The 11,388-nt window shown below is 39.0% G+C and overlaps 1 protein-coding gene across 1 annotated transcript; it reads right to left on the bottom strand.

The window, feature by feature from the left end:
* Window positions 1-1,465: 1,465 nt before the first annotated feature.
* Window positions 1,466-11,116, bottom strand: LOC104540476 (chromosome unknown open reading frame, human C16orf87; the record flags this gene model as incomplete). The annotated part of the gene is made up of 3 exons (XM_010184298.1): window positions 1,466-2,011; window positions 8,191-8,373; window positions 11,014-11,116. Coding segments are annotated over 3 exons (405 nt in total), but the record flags the coding sequence as incomplete, so codon positions are not given.
* Window positions 11,117-11,388: the final 272 nt, after the last annotated feature.

Consider the following 11,388-nt stretch of genomic DNA (forward strand, 5'->3'; position numbering starts at 1 on the left):
ACTAAACACAGCAGATCTCACTGGAGCAACAGAAGCAACACCAGCCTGATCACATATTTAGTTTTCAAAGTCAGAACTTCCCTTTTGTCATTCTGACTTTAATAACTTACCATGCAAACACACACTCTATCCTTAAGAGTTACTCATCTGTCCTTACTATTTGTATCTGTTCTGGAAAGCAGAAGTCTACATGATGTAGGGAAGTAGGTCTTGTGTTCACAATTCCTCATTTACTAGAATAAAGACAAATGTAGATTAGTGGTTTAAGTGCATTTCCACACCCATCCCTCTAGTCCAGCGTTAAAAAGAACCCAATTTGCTCCTTAGGAGTTAAGAATTAAAAACAATTTTCCGTATTTCCTGTTTCTGCTTACACAATTTGCATCTGGTCAGTTCCTTGTGGCTTAAGTCAAAACTGTCACAGTTCCTTCCTTTAACCACTAGCTAATAAACAGTCACGACGTAATAGTCCAGATTTATTAATAAAAATCTCTGATTCCACCCAGAGATCAGTTCTGTAGTAGAACCTCTTTAGGTAATTCTCACTATTAAAGTAATGGAATACAGAAAAGCATGAGGAATACTGAAGAAAAACCAAGACATTCAGTTGCATTCTTCTTAGAAAAGAGTGAAAGAAAGCTGACAGTACGTTAGTATGCCAGATTTTATGAATGTGATTGCCTCCTACATCTCCTTCCTGAGGATTTTACACAGATTGAGGTTTGGTTTATTTGGGGTTTTTTTTCTAAGACAAACCCCCCACATATCTACAAATGTAAGAGTTTTGCCTCAAACTGCACTATGCCACTTTAACAAAGACAAATTCATTGAACGTTTTCCCCAAGACTATTTCTACCAAAACACCTCATTTTTGCACACTCGGGTAGACTTTTGCTTTGGTATTTACAGTCATCAGCCCAAAGACAATACTACTAAGAATTACACTTTGAAAAGACAGACACTCAAAAAAAAACCTTTGGTGAGAGTAAAAGGAAGCAGCATATCCTCCTTTTTTGGAAATACCAGTAAGAAGATGCTAGCTGCAGATCTACATCTCTGATGCACTGTTTCTCTCCCTCTCCAGTAAATGACGGACCAAGAAAGAGTATGGGAGAAGTACTTACCATCTGGACAAGGCAGACACCAGCTAACAATGGTTACAAAACAAGTGCTTATCTCTCAAACTTCAGGAGTCTGACCCCAAAAACTTTGTGATTTTGAAAAAATAACTCTGTGTAACAGGGAATAATTTTCTACAGAGGATTCATAAACAATACAAAGTTGTCGAGCAGAATAATCCCCCAAAATTAAACTACTTTAGTTTCCTTCCTATTGGAATTATATCACCTATTAAGAAATGCACATCTAAAGTCATCCCTAGGATGAATACCAGATTTCTAAGAGGATTAAAACCAACATACCCTAAGTATCACAAATGTACTTAATTCCCAGGTCAATAAAATACTGGAATATCAATTTATTAAAAAGTTATATGAACTGTACATACGTAAACTGCAATATAGCTGAAAAATCTGAAATATATAATTTTAAAGGAAAATCATTTATTTCTGAAAATACTTAAAATATTGCATTTCTGGCAGCAAATTTAAAAGAAGTGCTCTGGAATGGGTGCAGTCTCTCTGTGCATTTGTCTAGCATTTGTCTTCAAGGTGTGAAACATAGCTGCTTTTTGATTTTTCCCAGCACAATCTTGTGAACACTTGTTTTCTGACTTGTAGAGACAGAATTCCATTTCCAAGAACAGCAGCAGAATTTTTACAGGAAATACTATGATCCTCCTTGGTGCAGACAACACACTTTCTGAGAGTCCATGACACCTTGGAAATATGCTAGCCATTCTGCATATAAATGCATCAGATTGTGCTTACAAGTTACAGAATAAGTCTTTGATTGATAATTTTTCTGTTTATTTCCGCCAAGGCCACTGAAAATACGAAGGCCTTTTCATCTGAAAGGTTAGCATACATGTCAACTTCTTTTTCTTGTTTCTCTGTAGAAGAAAAAAAAGTCACTATTAGAAGCTTTTTCCATTATCTGAAGTTAATGCAAGTTACACAGTAGTTAATAAATTATGTGGAATGGAGTACTGGAACTGAAAAGTTAGACTATCAACTCCTATGCAGGGAGGGACTGAGAGAGAGGAGGAAGGAATGGAGACACACAAAGGTGCTAGAAGAGTTACAGACTTAGTCATCCAAAAGCATGACTGAATTCCTGTTCTTTAACGACAAAGAAAAAATGAGTCACTGGCATTATACTGAATCCTGACACAGAAAAGTATTCAAGCATGCCTCCAGTTTGGGGTGCGTTTTTTTTTTTTTGCTTTTACATAAACACCTCCCATCCTGGAAAACAAAGATATTTCACCATATCGCCATTAAATACATTTGTCCCCCTATTTTACATCTAAGTAACAGAAATCCAAGAGTTACATTACAGTGTCCAAGGCCAAAAAGCAGGTATAGGGCAGAAGTCAGGTTCCCAATTTGCCACCATGAACATTTCTGGACTTTCTATACTGCAGACTTTCAATCTTATCCCAGATTTAGGAGTATGCTAACACCTCAGTGAGTAAGAGAAAGCCTCTCAACTCCATCTGCTGATGCTGGCTTCTTTCAGGGCTACAGACATACAACAGCAATCCTTCAGGAAGTTTCCATGCTGCAGTGCTCAAGTACACCAAGTTACACTATAGCACATGACAAAACTCATAGAACAGTACTTTCATAAATACCACCTACATTAGATCATGACTATATATATCTCAGTTTAGTTAACCACGGGTAGCTAACACGGCTCATTAAGAATAAAATAAAATTAAAAAATCAACAAAAAACAGCTTTGTCAGCAGAAGACCAAGCTTGTAGACACAGAGAAGAGAGGAACACATACAGAGCTTTAAGGCTGGTGTCCGGCTGAGGAGCTCCATCTCTAAGTCAACTTCCAGGTTGGCCCGGACTAGTTTACAATCACAACACAATGCTCACCTGACAGACACCTCTCTCATTAACACACACACACACGCACACACACACACACACACGTGTGCACACTCTTTTTGACCACAGCTCACTGGCAGACTGCTCCAAGACACTTACATCAACAATGGGCAGGTGAAAGACAAAGCAGCATTGGAAAATAACGGCAAGCACTATATGGAAAAACGATTCCAGCATCCAATATATCCACCTACTCACTTGGTAATTCCCTTCAATGGGCCCACAGTTTTAGATTTGGCTTTACATCTGACTGCCTGTCTTACAGACACAGACACCATTCCAACAGACTACTTTCCCTGTGAAGTCAAGTGCTTGTGTTAAACAACTAAGTGGGAAAAACTGAAAAACCCTTTACCACTGTGTTCTGATTTAATACTGATATAGCAAGACATAGCAAAAAAAACCCTCTACTAAAGATTTCTACACAAGTCACACACAAGCTCACCTTTGCTTGCAAGTAAAATTGCTTAGTGAGGAGCCTGGCAACACAAGGATGCATCAGTTTTTAATCTGAAAACAAGAAACTTGCCTTAGCAAAGTAAACATATCAAAGCATGTTTGAGATTTGGAATGTAAGTTATTTCTGCTGGTTCCCTGGCTATGCAAGACAATATTCTCTAGCGTATTGAGTTTGAAATTAAAGCTAAGAAACTGAGTTTCACTGCAAGCCCTACCCTGTAGTTTAAGACAAATCAGTTTCTATATGTATACTCAGTCTGGGTTGCTCCACTTCCTCCCTCCCACCCTTTACAAATTAACAATGCTGGGAGTGCTACACACACTGGTTATTCCACATTAACCTTTTCTAATTTCATATCTAAATCCTTCCCCTTTTTTCATACTTCCTGATCCAAACAAATCCAGCCACCACCTGAATATGCCAGCACTCTTCCCCCCCTTACTGTTAACAGATTGTAGACTTCTTAGCAAAAACAAACAAAACCACCCAACAAACTTTCACAATTCTCCCTTCCCTCATCCTCCCAAAGTACTGCAATGTTCTAAGAGACTTCAGCTTTAAAGAACTGAAATCTTGATATCAAACAGTATCAGGGATTAACACAGGTTTGCAAGCTTTACTCATTCTTAAGACAATTCCAGTTCCCATCAGTAACTACTGAAGAGCCTGCACCCACCTGACATTTTAACACACTACTCATAGGACACCGTGGTTTCTACAGATGCTATTAAAACTTTCCGCTTCACAGTCTCATCTGAAAGCAGCTTTGACTCACTTCTCTATTATTAGCAAAAGACTGACTTACAGAATCACAATACCATTCTCGTAAGACATTAAAAATATTATGTCTTCTGATATATACAAGGCTATTTAGGTGAAGATATTGAGTCTTTCTGTAGCATGTCTGACATCCCCAGATCTCCTGCAACCCACTAGACCCACAGACCTTTGAATTACTAGCTGTGCATAAATGAAATATGGACCCTCCTTCCTCACAAATTTTGTACGGATTCAAAATCCAAAGTTCTGAGATTCACTATCCAACATAGTAAACTCACTCAAACATGCACATTAGGCAAGCAAATGTATGAGCAATACAGTTGGAAATTACTGGCAAAGGAAAACCTGGGTCAAGAAATTTAATTCAGCTTAAGTTTGATCAGGATCCTGAAATGTATTTATCTTTAGAAAGATTCACGCCTTGTTAAGGATGCCCTAGTAAGACTCCAGGCCACTCTTACTGAGTCTCACTTGATAATAACCTCTTTCAGGACCAGAATAACCAATACCACTTCCTCCAGCACACAAGCCTGCAGTGAGAAGTTTTTATTTCCCAGGGTCATCACATGGCTCCAAAACACGCGGTATGAATATTCTCTGGGTCCCAGCACTCTGCCATATCCCCTCAATCTACATCAGCTTCCTCTTTCCTCCCCCTCCATTCCTTCTTACTGAATCTGAAGGAAAAACAGCTTATTTTAAAAAGCCCTTTTGCTTCTCCTATACTTCTTAATTGCTCTTGAATCCTGTAGCTCTGCTCTAATGTGAACCAGTCACAAAGGATACAAAAGAACTAGTCAAAGGCACAGACATAACTGGGAACAAGCACACTATGTTTGAAAAGAACACAACACAAGCAACAAAGCAAAGCTACAGATGCCATGGGTGTCTTTAGGAAGAAAATGTTCACAGTTGGGTGGTCTTCAAATGGACAGATTATCTGCTCTTGCACGCTATTATTATTCAGGTGTTCTCTGTCCTCCTGTTTTTCACCTACAAATAAGTTAGGCATTGCAGAAGCCAAAAATTTAACCAAATTTTTAACAGCTTTGCAAGCAGTGGCCTCTTATCAAGTCTTCTGGGGGAAAGAAGAACAGCACAATCTCTAGTGGCAAGTAATTTGTGTGCATAGGTGGCCAAGAAGGCCAATAGCATCCTGGCTAGTATCAGAAATAGCGTGACCAGCAGGACCAGGGAAGTGATTCATCCCCTGTACTTGGCACTGGTGAGGCCACACCTCAAATACTGCCTTCAGTTTCGGGCCTCTCACTACAAGAAGGACATTGAGGCACTGGAGCGTGTCCAGAGAGGGCAATGAAGCTGGGGAGAGGTCTGGAGCACAAGTCCTGTGAGGAGTGACTGAGGGAACTGGAGTTGTTTAGTTCAGAGGAGGCTGAGGGGAGACCTTATCACCCTCTACAACTGCCTGAAAGGAGGCTGTAGTGACACAGGAGTCAGTCTCTTCTCCCAAGTAACAAGCGACAGGACAAGAAAAAATGGCCTCAAGTTGTGCCAGGGGAGGTTTAGATTGGATTATTAGGAAAAAATTCATTCACTGAAAGGGTTACCAGGCACTGGAACAGGCTGGCCAGGGACATAGTGGAGTCACCACCCATGGAGGGATTTACAAGATGGGGAGGTGAGGTACTTAGAGACATGGTTTAGTAGAGGACAGGTTATGGTTGGACTGAATGATCTTAAAGGTCTTTTCCAACCAAATGGTTCTATGATTCTAATGTGTACCTAAAATATTCTAGAAATACAAAATAGGCAAGGAAATAATACACTTAAAGTCTAAAACTAAGCTAATGCTTTGCACTCCAGAGCTGCTACTTTCAACTCTGTGCACACAGATACAAAGGCTAACAATGAATCACACAGAAGTCATCTTAATTGGAGTAGAAGAATTAATGTTGCTTAATCTGCTTTTATGCAAACATTATCAAGCTGCAGGTTTGGTAAAGGAAGAATATTTCTAAAATTCCCCACTAATTAGTCCACATGTAGTAGTTAGGCCAACTTTATAAGCCACTTGAAAAGGGAGAAGTCAATGTTAACTTGTTTTACAGTAATTACTTAAAATGACGGGATCCCTGCTGAATTTACTTTTATAGCTGTGACAGTCACATATATCAAGTGTTAAGTATTTTTTCAAATACAATACAATTTTGCTCAATAATCACCACGGTGGTCTACACACATTACTGTCTGACATTACTGTCATAATAAGTCAGAAGTAAGAAAATATCCTAAGCCCACTTATTCCTAACCAGTAAGGTGTGCTGTACTGGTGAGGAGCAAAGAATTACAAATGGGTGTGAGCCCAAGCTCTGTACCAGCTCTGCAGAAGAGGCTGAGGAAGAAATAGTAGCAGTCATCAAGTAAAGGGCATGGTACGACAGGACAAAATTCAACTTAAAAGAAAAAAACCATAACACCAAGAAAGCAACACACCACACACACACACTTATGCAAAGATCTCACATCTGTATTTCTAGTTTTCTACCTCAGAGCACTTGCATATTGTTACACTTTGGAGTATGTGGCAAGAGGTTAAAAACATTCAGCCTAGTTTGGACAGGAAAACATATTCTCTCAATAACCCTCATACTTTCAAATTCTTGCTTTTTGGAGACTATAAAACATGCATTAAGAGAATGGATCTTTTCTTTTGATTGCTTTCCTCTGTTTCAAGAGGCAGGAAAGAAGATTTACTTTTAAAGGGCAACCCAACAAGCTTGCAGGAATTTTCAAACCAAACCTGTGTGTGAACTAGACTGGCAGTAAAATGCCAAGAAATGATCCTACAGGTGCTAGATCAATTACAAATAGGGAAGCTCTGTATTTTGTGAAGCTGCATACATCAGTAAGCTATATGCAACAGTGAAAAGATGATATATTGTAAGTGTATTCCTACAGTAAAGGAACTGCCATACAGAAATCAAATTCCATCTCCTCTTGCAATAACCAAAAAATCCCAATTTATACATAATTTTATAGGAAAGAAACTAAGAATGAACAGATCTACATTAAGCTAGAAGGTAAAGAAACTCAGTTTGAAACATGGATTAAGCCCCATTTTTGTTAACAAATAAGGTGGCAGAGAAAAAAAAATTGCATTTCTGAGTTATGCCACAAGGTATGCTTAATATTTTCAGTAGTTTTAAGAACAAAATCTTCTGAATATTTACATGAAGTATTTGTTTTGCTCTAGATTAATTAATTATTCAGGCCTAAAATTAGAATCTCCAAAAACAAAGATAGCAAATGCAGCATCAATAGGCCTTTTAAAAAATAAAAATCCTGAGTGACAGTCACACACTTGAAGGGCTCCAAAATAATTCTAGTGCATGTAACAGTCTCTTCATTGCATAAAGATTAAGTCAGGTCACCAAGGAACCTTAGTGAGGAAAAGGCATTCTTTTCTCCACAGGAGTATTCTATAGAAACATGGGGCAAAAATTCAGGTCACGGTAGGGAATCAAAACACCTTTTTACACTTTGGCTCTCCAAAAGGTTTCAAGGAACTTTTTAAGCAATCCAATCATCCTAATCACTCTCTGATAACAGGTGTTGTTATATTGTTTGTCCTTGTGATATGCAGCAGTGGTACCTAAAAAAAAACAAAACAAAACCAAACCAAAAAATCTACTAAGCACTACAGCCCAATGGCTTTCAACCTACATGAAACTTGATCTGGTGGCTAAAAATACAGACTTAGTTCTTTATAGTTAGTTCGAATCAAGACACTGAAACATAAAACCAGAGGTCTCCACAGATATGAAACAGTCCCTTCCCCATATTAAGATCTGAGCATTGGCTGAACTAATCCAGTTACTTAAATGGTTTGAATGGTATAAAGGTTTATTGAGGAACAAAATCTTCACACAAAAAGAAAGCCCACTGAACATATTTTTTCAGCTCTCATACCTCTTTCTTCCTCATGTTTTTTGGCTGAGGCACTCTTAGGTCTTCCTCTTCCTCGTCTGCTATGATCTGAATGGCTGTTAGACCTGGATCTTTTTCGATTTTCTAAGTCTTTATTTACTGCAGAATTTATCTTCTCTCGCTTAACTCTCTCTGTCCGTCTCCTTTTGGCCTCACTCTTGTTTTCTGTGCAAATGAATAGAGATGGTATGATCTAGGGTTGTTTTCATTTCTGTTCTTAATTTACGCTCAGTACTTACACCACCCAACCACCTTTTTTCTTAAATCTCTTAGCAGAAGTGATGTCCATACCCTTACAGAACAATTACATTTGCATAATAACCATGCAGAAATTAAGGTGTCTGATCCAGAATGACACTTCACTTCTTAATTACAAGGATCAAGCATTTAAGGACTTCAAATGCATTTTGCAACATGAGACATTTGCTAGTATACAAAAAGCTCAGTTTCCCATAAGAACAAAGAAAACTGTATAGAACACAGACATCAAGACAACCAAAAAAGAAGTTTATCATACGGGCAAACAGCAAAGTATTTCATCTTCTTTTGACATTAACAATGAAATCATTCCCACTGCTCACACAAATCAAAATGTTGAGTCAACAATGCTCTCAGTAAATGCCACATAACATAGCATGTGTCCCACCAAATCTAGCCTATGACAAGGCCTCATAACACTTAATGCTGATCAGGTGTACTGTTTTCCTACACACCAGAGTCAAATAGAAGAGTATTTACATGCATTTCTCCTGTAAGTTAACTATGAATTCTTGAGCTTGGGTACTGAAAATACTGCAGTCACCACAGCACCCTATGCAACACAGACTAGTTGCACATTTGCAAGGCTGCAGCACCATTCTGCAGCAGCTATGTTACTGAAAATACTGAAACAACATTTTCTGAAAGATGTTGCAATTATGAGCACGATACAGACATACATGGTCTCCCACTGTATGTTCCCGGGGAACTGGCTTCCTTTTGCTGCAGTTGTTCCACTAATCTTGTATACACACGGGGTATAAACTGGACAGCAGGGTAACTTGTCACTAATGTTAATACAAAAGTATTTCACAGTAACACAAAGGTCCAGGCAGCAAGGGACCTCTGGAGACCAACCTGTCTGACCCTCCTGCTTGAGCAGAGCCACCAAGAGTCAGTTGCCTAGGACCACGTCCAGGTCGCTTTTGAGTATCTCCAGCAATGGAGACCCCACCACCTCTCTGGGCAACTTGTAGCAGTGCTCAGTTGCCCTCACAGTAAAAAAAGTGTTCCCTAATGTTCAGAGGGAACAGCCTGCGTTCCAGTCTGTGCCCACTGCCTCTGGCCCCATCATTGGGCACCACTGAAAAGAGCCTGGCTTCACCTTCTTTACACCCTTCCTTCAGATATTTATATACATGGGTAAGATTCCCCTTAGCCTTTTCTTGTCCATGCTGAACAGCCCCAGCTTTCAGATCTTCCTCAGAGGGAAGATGTTCTAGCCCCTTCACTGGACTATCTTCAGTATGTCCACGTCTCTCTTGTACTGGACACAGTACTCCAGGTGTGGCCCCACCAGCGCTCAGTAGAGGAAAAGGATCCCCTCCTCGACCTGCTGCCAATGCTTTGCCTAACACATCCCAGAACATTAGCTGCCTTTGCTGCGAGGGCACGTTGCTGGTTCATGTTCATCCTGCTGCTCACCAGCACCCCAGGTCTTTTCCTGCATAGCTGCTTTCCAGCAGTGGCCCTCAGCATATATTCGTGTGTGGGTTTTTGCCTCTTCTGGTGCATTTCCTACATACAAATCTGAATTATACAAGAGCTCTGTTCTACCAGATCATGGTCTTCAGCTTCATTTGTAACTACTTTTTCAGCTTTTAAATAAAACAATTGGTGAAGTGAGAAAAAGAACTGAGAAATGCTTCCAAACAGTACCACAGACAGTGCTTAACCTCCTCCATCTTTAAAGTTCAGTTATTTAGTATAACATTGTATTATTTTCTACAAGCAGGTAAACTGCAAGTATCCTTCAAAATAGTGACACAAAATATCAAATATTCAGTTTCCATTTTGTAGGCTTGGTAGATAATTTTAAAAAGTACATGTGATAAATCAGATATTTTTTTTAAACATCTTCCCTGACAGGTGCTTGCTCTGACTAATTCCTACTAGGGCTGGAGGAAGTGATAAAAATGAACACAAGGAGAATGTTAATCATGCCAGAATGCATATTCTACCGACTTCTTACTGTGGCCATCAACAACAGACACAGAAGCAAGACAAAAAAATACAACATTTTTAATTTAACTGTGCAGAGAGAAGCAAGACCCCTTGGTTTTAAACATGCAACTAATCTTATACAAAGTGCCGTTCAGGTTTTCATTAATAAGTACAACCCAGCATAACAACTTGTTTAAAAAAAAAGGAGAAAAAAAAAAGAGGATTTTTACTTTCAGAAAACCCAGCTCCAACCAGCATGTACACTGAAATCTGATCCCTTTGTACCTCTAGACATTTAGCCTCAAAATAGGATTAACAGAAAGCTTTCTGTAAGGAGTTATTTTGCATAGTGACCAATGTGCACAGCTAGAACATACACAATAAATGCCAACCTCACAAGTACAAAGGAAGTAAGACTGAAACACCAGCTTTTCCCCTCCCTCAAAATTCAAGAAAAATGAACATATTAAGTCTACCATGCAAAATTTGAAAGGAAAGTGAACTGACAATTTACAGAGATAACTAAAATACTCTACCCTTTGTTTCCCAGAAATAAAGGGGAAAAAACTGTCCTTCCCTTCTTCCCATCTCTGCAAGCATTACCTGTGATGGGTGGTGATCTCTCAGCACGTTTAGCATGCAAGAGTTTTCGACTAATAAATATGTAGCCACAGGGACATGATTTACATGCAACAGGAACCTGGGAAAACAAAAGACAAATATTTCAGATCATTTCAAATTATGGCAAAATTCCTGTCTGATGAAAAAAAATCTAGTAACTCACATTTGGCCTGAGAGATTCTCTTCAAATTCAGTCTGCACTGCAAACTATGACCTGTACTATTACACAATTGTATTTAAACACATAGTAAAAACAGGTTCTGCTGTGAGTCTCCCACCAAGCCTTTTCTTTATGCAGTTGTTAGAAATCAAGCTTGAAATGTCCAGCTTTGTGTTGTGACCACTTTGTACTACAAA

Source organism: Mesitornis unicolor, unplaced genomic scaffold, assembly GCF_000695765.1.
Source record: "Mesitornis unicolor isolate BGI_N332 unplaced genomic scaffold, ASM69576v1 scaffold25655, whole genome shotgun sequence".
Classification (NCBI taxonomy): Eukaryota; Metazoa; Chordata; class Aves; order Mesitornithiformes; family Mesitornithidae; genus Mesitornis; species Mesitornis unicolor.